Raw genomic sequence first — 13,650 nt, forward strand, 5'->3', positions numbered from 1 at the left:
CGATGCATAATCTCAGACTACCATCTTTCTTCCTTACAAACAAAACTGGAGCGCCCCAAGGCGAAACACTGGGCCGAACATAGCCCTTATCCAACAATTCTTCGAGCTGAGACTTTAATTCCTCCATCTCCTTCGGAGCCATACGATAAGGGGCCTTAGAAATCGGTCCAGTCCCCGGTACCAAGTCAATCGTGAAGTCAATTTCCCGTTGAGGTGGCATTCCGGGAATCTCGTCAGGAAAAACATCCAAAAATTCATTCACCACAGCAATATCCTTGGGATCCTCCTCCTTCTTTTCCCCCTGGCTGATATGACATAAGTACAAAGGGTGTCCTTGCCTCACAAGCCTTTGCAACTCTAAGGTCGACACCAAATTCGTCCTGGGCCCCTTGGGAAACTTCCTATATCTAACGCTTTCCCCTCGGGGTCCTTCCAACAATACTCTCTGCTCTCTACATTCAATAGTGGCTTTATATTTTCCTAACCAATCCATCCCCAAAATTACCTCTAAGCCTTCCATATCTAATACATACAAGTCACTAGGAAAGACAACTTTCCCTATCTTCAAGGGTACATCCTTATACAGTCTATCACAACTGTACAATTTTCCCGATGGAACAGCCACCGTATAAGAAACTTTTTCAAAAGCCCCTAAATTCAATTCTTCTACTTTACTCTTTGCAAGAAATGAACATGTAGCTCCCGAATCAAATAATACATTCACAGCTATAGAATGAATGGCGAACGTACCTGTAACCACATCCGTCGCCTAGTCAGCTTCTCTTGCACTGACCGCAGATACCCTTCCACTAGATGTTTGCACATTAACTCCTCCCACGTGATTGCCCCCACGATGCATTTCTGACCCTTCAGCCCTGTTTCCATCTATCCGGCCTCGTCCCCCATTAAAAGGTCGCTGGAATCTTTGACCAGCATTACCACGATTTCCATTCCCGTACAACTGGCTGTCTTGACCGCCGGCGTTGTTTAAATTCTGTTGCCGGTGTTGTCCAACCGGCTGTTGACCTCTACCCCCTTTCTTTATGTAACATTCGAACTCCCTATGTCCTCTTTTGTGACAAAAGTTACACTCGATCAAATTCCCGTCACAATCTTTTCCCGGGTGATTTCTCTTGCATCTTCTACAGAAATACTTCCTTTCATTGCCATCTCGGTCCAATAATGGCTTAGCAGGCTTCGCGTCACCTCTAAACCCAGAATTTGTACCAGACCCGCCTCCCTGAAAATTTCCAAAATTTCTTGCTTTCTTATGATGAAAGCCCGACAAGTTCTCCGATGTCTGACCCGAAACCTCTTTCCTCTTCTCGGGGACGTTACCCTTTTCTTTTTCCTTCTCCTTCCTCAAAATATTCCCTATTTGAGACGCTCGCTTGTACATCTGTTCCAGGTTGTTATAACGATCACTTTCGATATGTTTTTGAATGTCGTACGACAAACCCAGCTCAAATCGCTGCATCTTCTTCTCCTCAGTAGGTACATCATCTGGACAGTACTTGAGGTACTCCATAAATTTATGGTAATACTCATCAACAGTCATACCACCCATCTCTAATCGCGCAAACTCGTTCGACTTATCTTTCCTTACGTGCAGCGGGTAAAATTTCTCTCGCATGGCCCTTTTAAACAAATCCCAACTAAAATCCCCCTCAGCCTGCTCCAACAACCCCGATCTACTGTTTGCCCACCAGTAGTCGGCTTCTCCAACCAAATAAAATGCAGCCTGATTGACTCTCAATTCTTCTGGGCATTCTACTACATCAAATAGTTTGTCGAATTCTCTTAACCAGAGTTCAAGCTCCGACGGTTCCCCTTTACCGTCGAAAGTCGAGGGTTTGCTCTGACTAATGCGTTTGCTCATTTCAGATGCTAATTCCGACATAGACCTCTCTCTTAGTGCGCTTACACTTGATAATGCTTTCACCAGATTTCTTAGCGTACGGTTAGCATCATTTCTAGACAGTCTCTTTCTTGACAAAGGAGGCATTTTCTGCAAGCAAAAAGAAGGTACTAATTACAAGGAGGACCTAAGGATTCGAAAGTTCAGGAGAAAGAACAGAATTTGACTCATCATACAACTACTTATTCACTAGAGCTTAGGTTTATCTATTTATATATACATAATATTGAACTTAATACAAACATTTTGAAAGTAACTCAATATATAATGCACATCACACCTCATTGAAAGGAAACAAAAACATACTATGATATTTTATTGATATAACCTGATGCGTTTCAACTGATTTCCGCAAAACTTTTACATATTCATATGATAATAACTCAAAAGATATAACTAAAGGGAAAACATTTTAACGCCAAGCGTCCCAAGTGTCAGCACTCTCTTCATAGCTAGCTAAGTCAAAATCCTCATCATCCGCATCTTCCCCAGAATCAGAGCTGGAGTTCGAGTGTGCTTCTCCTGATTCACTGTCACTATCTCTAGGGTGGTTTATTGGTACCTCCTCCACGTCTTCTTCGGGATCCTCTTCATCTGAGCAAACCCCATCAAGCCCAGTCCCATAGCCATATAGGTCATAGTGTGACCCCCAATTGTCGCCCTCATCATCGCTGGAAATCTCTACATAAGTAGGTGGTTCCCGCTTAGGCTCCCACATTTCGACATCACTCTCCGACTGAACCTCGGTTTCCACTAGTGGAGGGTCGGGTAGGTCCCGCTCCTTCAACTGTTCCATGACCACATCAGCGTCGTCTGATATGTGGGGCTCGCCCTCCTTCCCGGGTTCTACATTTTTTCTAGATTCGGACAAACGATGTAATTCATTTAAGTCTAAATCAAAATCATAGCATACCCTAACAGCCTTTGCCTTAACCATTCGCATCCTCTCCCTATAATCTCGGATACTTTCACCATTCCTTATTCTCCATATATCAGCATTGGAGACTTCTCTCCAGGCAGTCTCTGGGTCAAACATCGATACTTCGCTAGTCTTCCAGGGGGTGTGTGAGTGCATGGGTGTTTTTCCCTTATCCATATATCCTGATTCTACACGGAAGTACAAACAAAACATTACTATCACAAACAACACAAACACAATACAACAAATTACACCCTAAGGCCTATTTCCCCAACTCTCTATTAGGTCGTTTATTCCTTTATCATCTGAGGAACGTTGGCTCTGATACCAATTGTAACGGTCCGGTTTAAGTGACCCGGAAATCCATATGAAAATACAAATTCCGGTTCACCTTTTTGGACTCTAGAGTAGACTTTTCTCTATGACCGTCAACGTTCCGTCGATAAAGAAATATAGATAAACAGAATGCAAGACCAATGTGAAAGGTAATAAGTCAGCGGAAACTCTAACGTACAACTCGAGAGCCTAGAGGCCTCTAAACAAACTAATCGAAATAGCGGAAGCGAAAAGAAAACTATCTCTTTTGTTACATTAATTACAGAGACATAGTCTATTCATAATCTAATATAAAAGATAATACATAGTCTTGCTTATTACGGGTTCTACGTTGAGATCTCACTCCTGACCCCACCTGCAATCAACCTACTAGTCGTCGTAAGACAACACATAGTAGGTTCCAAAGAAACAAACCAATACACGTCAGAGACATCATACAATTATCAATCAGGTTGAAAACAAGCACATTGTTCTTCCTAGCATGCATAGGCTCTAATACATTATTATTAATTAATCCCAACTTGTAACGTTACCCGTCCTGTTCGGGTCGTTCAAGTATAAACCATTCATTTTTAGATAATTCCAACTTGTAACGTTGCCCGTCCTGTTCGGGTCGTTCAAGTATAAATTTAAATATTTTTGGAGGAATACACTTGGGAGAGCTAATCCCAAGGCAACCACCGACCTAAGACGTTGCCAGTCCTGTTCGGGTCGCCAAAGGCTAAAGTATGCATACCCCCATGGTGACCGTAATGATCCAAAACTGCCATGGGAACAAATAATTATAATATTCCAAACCAAACTTTAACCCCTTTGGGTAACATAACCAAACGTCAACCCCTTTGGGTGACAAACACACAAATTCTCAATTTCCAATTAATTTCCTTCAAATTATTTGAGATGTCTAATCCTTATGTGATTTACAAGCCTCGATTAGAAATGAAACAACACTACTTGCACAACCACATAAACAGTATGGTCTAAGCGTGTACCTTTAAGCGCTGCAACAACGAAGTTCAAGCACGACAGAAATTTCGCCCTCTTATGAATCGAGGTCCTAAATAACACACACACAAAACGATCACGTATTAGGACGTGTTTACACATTTAATCCACCCCATACGCCAAAATATCACTAAGACTAGATAATTTTTAATTGTTTACATCTAATTCCCAAAGGTTCCAAATTCCACATTCTGACCAGAAACTTTAAGGGCCATTTCGGACAGATTAGAAAATTCAAACGAAAAATCCGACTTCGCCATTGCGTTCGTAACGCGTCAATTACCTTGGGTACCAATTTTCGTAATTTCTAACATTCATTTACTATTTTTAATTATTTTAAGCGTTTAACGAGTTTTTAACGCAACGGGTAATTAAAACAACAACGAAAACACACCCGACACTCGGATCGGGGCGCCACCACCGAGGCAGCAGTTGCTGTCCGGAATCCCCTTTTACTTTAATTATTATTTTTTTTTTATTTTATTATTCGAATTATTAAATCCTTTTTAAATCTCATAATCTACACACCATCCGAAACCGAATTTTCATTCTACTAAAATAAAACAAACAAGACCAATTTTCCTATCACACAACCACTTGATATTTCCACACATTTGGCAATACACAAAGTCCATCAACAATCTAAGCCATCATCAAAACATAAGGCTAACAACTTAAGACATACTCATCCTCAAGATCTTCAAGAACATTTAAAATTTCATAACCATGATAAGTAAATTAAATATTTGATCCTCTTAACAAATTTAAATTTTATAGAGAATCATAAACCAACAATTTTTTTTTTTTTAAATTTTAAATCGAACATATATATATAAGGACAATCCTTTAAACAAATCAAATTTTGTTAAAGGATTTATAAACTCATGGATACTTACATCACTTAATCCACACACTTAAAATTTCATCTAACAAACTAAAATCTTGTTAGAGAAATATAAATCGTAAAATAAATTCAATTTAACATTTGAATAGACTTTATTCTTATAACAAATTTAAACTTTGTTAAAGAATGTAAATCAAGGAAAATTTTGCATAACAGAAATATGATTTAACCCTTTTAACAAATCAATTTTATCAAAGGATTATTAAAGAAAACTTATATAAAATACTCAATCCTCCTAATAAGTCATAGGATATCATCATATTGAAAGAAATATTATATAATCTCATACTAGAATTTCTTATAAATAAAATTTATAAATAACAACTCAACTTACTTACCCTTTGATTTGAAGATTGGATTGAACAAAGTTTTTTTTTTTTTTTTCTTCTTGAATACCGAAACAAGAGCAAGAAAAGAGGAAAATTTTCTGAATTTTGTTCACCTTGAAAGCTTAGGAAAAGTGAGGAAACTCAAATGATGCTTAAGGATTAATAGGCACTTAAGAGGTGAGCTTAATGTGCCATAATACTCACTTATGAGAGGAGTTACAAACTCCTCCCATTCCTCCTCACAACAACCGGCCACCCCTTCACTCCCCTCTCAATTATTATTTTTTTTTAATTTAATTAATTAATTAATTAAGTCATTATTATATTATTGTTAAAATAGAAAGAAACGTTACGCGATAAAACTCGTTACCGTTAAAATTTTAACTCACTTTATTTCTTAAAATTATCTATGTGAAATAATATAATTTAATAATACGTATTTATTTTATTTTATTATATTATTTCTTAAACCCGATAAATTACGAGGTGTTACATGCAAGAGTCACTTGGTTTAGCGTGAAAAAGTGGACACAAAGATCAAGTAATAATATGATTGTGGAGACGTATTTAGTGTGCTCATGTAAGGGAAAAACACATCATGCACCAGTTGCTCCGGAGGAAGGTAATACTGTTTCTAAGAAAACCAAGCTAATTCCAATTACTAGGAGTAACTGTGAAGTCAGAGTCAGACTAAAATTAGACAGAGAGAGCGACTTATACTACGTGAAGCAACATATTACTCTCCACACACATGAATTGACAAGGATAGAATGACAACATCTCCATAGATCGGAGAGGCATAACTCCATTCTAGACAAGATAGAAACGATCAAAGGGTTTGAGGATGCAAACATCAAACCTACCACAGCATATCGATATTTTTCAAAGGATGCTGGAGGTGAAAAATTTGTGGCCACACCCTACATAATCACATCAATTGTGTCAACAGGTATGTGTGATGAAATTTGACCCTATAGAATTTGGCATTAATATAATATAAATAGGGACTGTGTGTTATGTAAGTTGGTATTATGTAAATGGTTGAATGATTAATACAAATATGAACTATAGTTGTATTCGAATTAGGATTGTATACTTTGTAAATTGGCTTTAGATCACATTTAAGTTGAGATTATACTGATGTAAATTGGCATTATGACGTAAGTTGGTATTAAGAATATCTAAAATGGATTTATGATCACATTAAGTGGGCATTACACTTAAATAATTTGGCATTATTTTTAACGTGTATGTTTTTCTCCATAATAACATGATACGGATGAAAGCGATAGAGGGTGGAGATGCTCAAAGTGTAATTGATCAATAATATGCGAGCGAGAAAAGGATCCCCAATTTTTTTACCGAGTAAGGTTAAATGAACAACGACAACTTTTCGGCACTTTTTTGGTGTGATGGAATAATGAGAGAGGATTATAAAATATATGGGGATGTCGTTATTTTTGACACAACATACCGGACTAATCGATACAATTTGATATGTGGTCCTATCGTCAGAATAAATAATCATTGGAACACTGTTATGTTCAGTTGTGCTTTTATAACATATGAGAAGGCTGGATCATTCAAGTGGGTCTTGTCTAATTTCAAAAAAATAATGAACGACAAATCACCGACAAAACTATAGGTAATGCTTGTGATTATAGCATATTTAACCTCTTATTTAATACCAGTATACTATATACCAAACACCAACTTCTTGCATTTTAATGCCAACTTATATCATACTTAAAGCCAATTTATGGTTCACTAAAAGCCAATATAATGTGAAACTGTAGAGTTTGGGCAGATGAAGATTCATCTTGTGTTGAAACGGTTGCTTATCTTGATCTACAAGGAGATATTAGTGTAAGTTGCAGTTGCAAAAACTTTGAGGCAAGCGGTTGGTTGTGTTGCCATTGCTTAAAGGTACTACATAATCATTACATATCTAAGATTCCTGAGAAGTATATACTAACTCGCTGGACGAAACATGCTAAAAAGGTAGTGTGGGAGAGAATGTTTAGCGACATAGATTAAAACATCACTTATAATAACATGATCTAATGCCAACTTATACTTTATTAAATGCCGAATAATACATATTAAATGCCAACTTATTTTAAATGACAACTTATATAATATTTATCACATTATATTGAATTAAATGCCAACTTACATAACACTAAAGCCAATTTCTAACATATAAAGTTCCAATTTACAAAAAAAAATAAAACCCCCAATTTACAAAAATAAAATCCATCTTCTTAAACTTCATCATATATCCCAACTTACAATAAACATGCATAATCCCAATTTAGAAAAAATAAAAACATAACCCCCATTTACAATAGATTTAATGCCAATTTAGATCAGATCTAAAGTCGATTTACATATAAATTTTTTTTTTACTTACGATCCTTCATTTGTTCCAATTTGACGTTTAGTTTAGCCTTCTTCTTTTTGGGTTTTGGGTTGGAACTTTGAACATCACCACTCGTTTCCGGATTTAAGTCTAGTCTTCTCAAATTTTCCATTGCAGATGCTAGGGTTTGTTCATCATCCATGTCTAAAATCAAAAAAAAATATAGAATTTTAGTTTATTAAAAAAGAGAAATTTGGTTATTAATGGAATAAAACAATCCAAATGGCAAAAAATGGCAAAAAAAAATTAACAACAACAAAATAAACCAAAATTGCATGCGAAGAAAAAATAAACAAAAAAAACTAAAATTTTACCATATCTGTTTGTATATGGAGGAACTAAACAGTGTCTTCGCTTCAAAAAAATGGCGAAAAGCACAAGTGTACAGGAGAAAAAAAATGAGATGAAGAAAGAAAAGCGAAATGGCGACTCAAATGGTTGATTAAAACTGAAAATGGGAGGGGAAGAAACTAAATATGGAAGGTTTTTTTTTTTAATGATGATTGCAGTTTTTGGGAGGGAAAATGGCACGTATTACAAAGGGACAAATCAAATAATAGGTTTGCATTTCCCAAATATAATAATATGATATAAATTAAATTAAAAACTGCCTAATTAAATAATTTTATTTTATTTTATTTTATTTTTTGAATTTGGGCCGGCCCATGGAACATAAGAATTTGTGTTCCTCAAATTGTTCTTATTAATGCTCCATTAATGATTCTACAGTCGAGATATGCATATGAACTCAAAGAACATGTACGCAAGGGGCGAAAGACAAAAATAATTAGGAAATTAAAAATATAATTTTAGTTACATGTTGTAGTATTTTTTCTATTTATATTTATTTAATTATTGTTAAAGATTAAACTTATTGTGTAAGATGCAGATTGGCGAATAACTGCATAAATTTGGAGGATTTATTTTGAGCCGAGAACTCTTTGGCAACATCCTCTTTTATGGGTATGGATTGTCGTCCTTTTTCCCTCTCCAGACCCTGCTCATAGTCTCTTTGAGCAGAATACAATAGTTATAATGATGATGATTATTTAAATTTGTTTTATTTGTTGCCGCTAATATATAAGAATGATAAACTCAAGTGAGATCATATTTGACTCGATTAATTTCATCAAAGAAAATTATTACTTTTGATTTTTTTTACACATTTTTTAAGTTTGGATCAACACATCACTTTTTATATTCATGCATTTTTAAATCTTTTACCATTTTCTTATATTTATGCAATTGTGTGCTATGTCAAAATTATAGGGACAACAAGAGTAACTATTGATTATTATGGTAATAAAATTTGGATGGTTGGATGATAAGGAAGGATTTATTATTACATAAAATTAGAAGTTCAAATCTTTTTAGCATTAAGTTTTCAGTAATAATTTCATTTTATACTTTCTCTATTTTTTATTTTCATCATATGCTTTTTCCCTCCATTTAATTTATGTTTTCAGTTTTTAATATCTTCAATTTTGCGAATCAAAAAATTATGAAAACTAGATTAAGATGATTTAAATGAAATTTCATATGACTATATTTTAACTTAAAGATTAATGACAATAAGCAAGTCAGTCTGTTTGATGAATAGTATTGAAGTCAACACGTATACGACAAAAAACTATGGAGGAAGTAATTCTTTTGTTCTATTATAATTACTATATTTTACTTTTTACGCTACTTAAAGTGTTATTATGATATTTTTTCTTGAATTATACTTCACATAAAATAATAATAATAAAAGAAAATATTATCAAAGTATTTGATTAAAGTATTCACACAAGAGTCCTCTTAAAAAAAAAAGTATTCACACAAAATCAATTGTACAAATGTTAAGAAGTAATGCGGAAAGAAAGTAGTGGAGACTATTACAAAGTAAAAGAAACGGACCAAAATAAAAAATGTTTATAAAGATATGGACATATGGGCAGAATATTATTGGTATAAAAAGGAAAATTGCACGTGATAACTTTGAATTTTTGACTTTTTCACGTATTAGACAAATATTTTTTTAATTCACATGATGATATTGACCTTTTTCACATGGTAGACAAAAGGAAAGTTTTTTTGTTAACTTTACACTATTTTTATACAATATAATGACAATTCTTTTAAAAACAAAATTTGTGATTACCCTAATTGACTACATTATATATTGAAATCCAATCAAAATAATTATTTAATTTAACAAAAAAAACTTACTCCCTCCGTTCTCTTTTGTTTGTCCACTTTAAGTTTTCCACTTTAGAATGGAGAATTTTAAATTTAATTTTTAAAGTATATAATAAAGATAAAAATATATTCATGTGAAATCTTGTTAGATTCGTCTTGATGCAAAGAATTTTAATATATAGTTTTTACAATTTTTAATAATGTGTGCTAAGAGATATTGAGGCTTAAAATTTGATTTAAAAACCACATGAAAAAGTTAGACGTTCAAAGTCACCACATGAAAAAGTTGGAAGCTCAAGGTCATCACACGGATTTAAAAAATCATTTATTTACTACATAAAAAGCCAAAAACTCAATGTCACACTTTTTATAATAATAAAAAAAACACAAATTATTGTGAGAGACGGTCTCTATGAGAAGCGCATTAGATATATGTCCAAATAGCCCAATTAATACAAATTAAAGAGAAAATAAGAATATAGACTTCTTATTTTAAGGTCATCTCTTTAAAAAAGGATCTCTCACAAAAGTAGCTGATAAAGAAAAAAATAAAAATAAAAAACACAAGTGTGGGTCATGAGGGCCCTTCCACATGAACTTGGCAAAATAAGCCTTGTTTCCTCATAGAATTCTACATTATCGTGCATTTATGATTACATATTTATACTTCAATAATGATATAGTAGATCTTATTCATCTAAAATGGGACATTTACTTTATACACACTATTCAATGTACTTATTCGATTCTTAATATATTGAATTATGTGTAATTAAAAATTATAAAAAATTGATATTAACAATCTTTACATCAAAACGAATCAAATAAGATTCCATATGATTATGTTTTAACTTATAAATTAATAATAAAATACAATTTAAAAGTGATAGATGAATAGTATCCAAAAAAGAAATATTCCATTTTAGATGAATAGGAGGTAGTAGCTTTTAATATAAAAATTATACTTTACCTATTTAAATATTATCCTTATCAATTTACATTTATTTCAGTATAATCAATAGATTTCCTTATAAAAAAATTCAATTTTAAGTAATTAGTGTGTTTTTTGATATGTTTACAAAAATTTAAGATTTTTCTTAATTTTAAATTTTTTCCAATTTAAATTTAAATTAGATTTTTAAAGTATCTATCAAAAAATAAAATATATTTATGTGGAAACTTGTTACATTTGTATTAATGCATATTTTTATATTAGATTTTTGATAATTTTTCTGATGCGTGATATTAACGCTCAAATTTTGTTTTAAAATATAAGCAAAAAATTTAAATAGACAAGTAAAAAAAAATAATTAAAATTTCAAGATATATTAAATACTCTTATCATATAGCGAAAACGCCCTCAGAACCAGAATTCTCTTATTTTCTTGTAGCATTCTCAGTGGAAGTATACAATATTAATTTCAAATTGAGAACAGAATCAGATAGAAGCATTTATAATTATAATTCCGAATAAACACACATTTTCTCTCATTTACTTTCTCTGTCTCATTAAAAGAGTCGTTGTATAAATAAAATTTCCCTTCTTTTTTCTCTAACTATATATTATATAATTTTTTTTTCCATTATATTAATATTAAATAAATAATTAAATATATAATTCTAGAATCATATACTAATAAGGCATATACACAAACTAAATTTTAATAATAAGTATTAACTCAATTTGCCCCTTTATAAGCTGAGTGGTTGCATCTTAAAACTACCCTACAAAACAGTCTCAGCCATTAAAAAAGGGTGATATTAAATGAAAATGTAAATTTGTAATAAAAAACTTTAAAACTGTTTTTTAATTAAAGTTTCAATGAAACTTTTAATGGAAATGTACACTATGCACCACCATTTAGTATTACAAACAAATTGTTAGAGATTTTACCATTATCATTCTAATTTTTTATGAATTTTACAACTTTCAAATTTGTCTACACATTTTAGGTAGGAAAAAAGCTTACAAGCTCGATTTACAAAGATCAAACTTTTTAACCCCAATTTTTTATATATATAAAATAAAAAAATTGTAATATTACAAGAGTGTAAATAACCAAGCAATAAAAAGTAATTATCAAAACCCCCGAAAAAAATTAGAAAGTAAATTTCCAGATCTTAATTCTAAGATCAACCTTACATTTAGCATCCGACGTCGTTCCTGGAGTCGGTGTCTTAGAACTTGCATTTTTAGGCTGAAAACCTTTAATCCCTTCACATGTAACCCTAATTCCGATTTTCTTTGTTTTGATCTTTCCAATCTGTACTTCCACCATTGTATTCAGCTCTACCGACACAGGGAATCCACTTTTTTTTGATAGATCTGATCTGAGTTGACTCACTGTATCCGAGTCAAAATTTCGAGTTCTGTCACTAATTACAGTAGCTTTCATAATCGTCGTGTTTCCTGCAACGTGTGTGAACGCTGGGAGAGTCGCGTTACCGGCATCGACACCGGCGACGGAAATTTTGACCGACGTAGGATCGTTTACGAATGTGATTTTCTTTTTGTTAGGGTTTTTGGCAGTGAGTGTGAAGTCGAGTCTTGAGTTAAGGTGAGTGAACCCGGACGAGTCGGAAGATGAGAGATTGAATTTGGAGATCCGAATTGAGGAAACGGAGAACTTCGGGTGTTTAGGGTGGTACAGAACGTAGAAAATGCAGCCGGCAATGGCGGCTAAAAGGAGGAGAGAGAGAATAGCGATTAGTGTGTAAATGAAGGTAAGACAACAACATTTTCTACAAGAACATGACCGGTTTGAACGCCGGTTTTGTTGAGGACGGTAAACCGGACGAGGACGGTTCGGGTTGTAGAGTTGGCCGGTTTTAGCTGGACCTGCACTTCCGTTTGGGATGGTTGAACCGCCGTTTAAGGCTGCTGGTGGTGGGTTAGGTTTGGCGGTTGGGTAAACTCTATCCGCCATTTTACGAGTTCGGGTTCGGTTCGGGTTCGGGTTTAGAGAAATTGTGAAAGAAATTGAAGAATAAAATTGTGGTGAGGAAAGCTTGGGACTTGGGAGGAAGAAAAAAGAGGGAATCCCTTTGAAAGATGGGTTTGGTTGGTTTCTCTTTGTAAATGGGAACTTTTTATTAGTCACTTTGGTGAGGATTGATAAGATAATAATTATAGGTGTGATATAATTTTCTTATACCAAACCAAAGAAAAGGAAAAGGGAGAGTAATGTGCAATTGACCTTGTGAAAACTAGATAGACTATATGACTTACAAAACACTCATGATTTGTAAGAGATTAAGAGAGGTACTATTTGGGATTGGGATAATAATTACACAAATTTTAAAGTGAGATGGTTTTATGGCGAGGGTGATATTATTTTTTGAGCTGATTTATATATATTTAATGTGTTAAAGTGATCATTTACAATTTTAAAGTGATTAATTAGAAAATAACTAATTATATATATTTGTCTTATAGTGAAACAATCTCATACCAATTAATTAATGAGAAGTGAGGATGTAAAATTGGGTATGATTGCTTAGTTGGTGGGTGGGCTTTTAAGTGTGGAGAATGTGATTGTGTGAGTGATGTATTTCATGTGTTGAAAAGAATTTGTCACCCTTAAATATGAAAAGTGCTTAGAAAATTGAGTTTGTGACTTTAAAACAACTCACCTA

The 13,650-nt window shown here is 33.3% G+C and overlaps 1 protein-coding gene across 1 annotated transcript; it reads right to left on the reverse strand.

The window, feature by feature from the left end:
• Positions 1 to 11,839: 11,839 nt before the first annotated feature.
• Positions 11,840 to 13,174, reverse strand: LOC130797698 (NDR1/HIN1-like protein 13). Its single transcript, XM_057660404.1, has one exon. The coding sequence runs from the start codon at positions 12,939 to 12,941 to the stop codon at positions 12,114 to 12,116; it is 828 nt and encodes a 275-aa protein (XP_057516387.1). The 5' UTR covers positions 12,942 to 13,174; the 3' UTR covers positions 11,840 to 12,113.
• Between the last annotated feature and the right edge of the window lie 476 nt (positions 13,175 to 13,650).

This window comes from Amaranthus tricolor, chromosome 13 (assembly GCF_026212465.1).
Source record: "Amaranthus tricolor cultivar Red isolate AtriRed21 chromosome 13, ASM2621246v1, whole genome shotgun sequence".
In the NCBI taxonomy this organism is placed as follows: Eukaryota; Viridiplantae; Streptophyta; class Magnoliopsida; order Caryophyllales; family Amaranthaceae; genus Amaranthus; species Amaranthus tricolor.

Excerpts from the sequence above, each read along its gene's own strand:
- LOC130797698 (XM_057660404.1), bottom strand. The coding sequence starts at position 12,941 with ATGGCGGATAGAGTTTACCCAACCGCCAAACCTAACCCACCACCAGCA.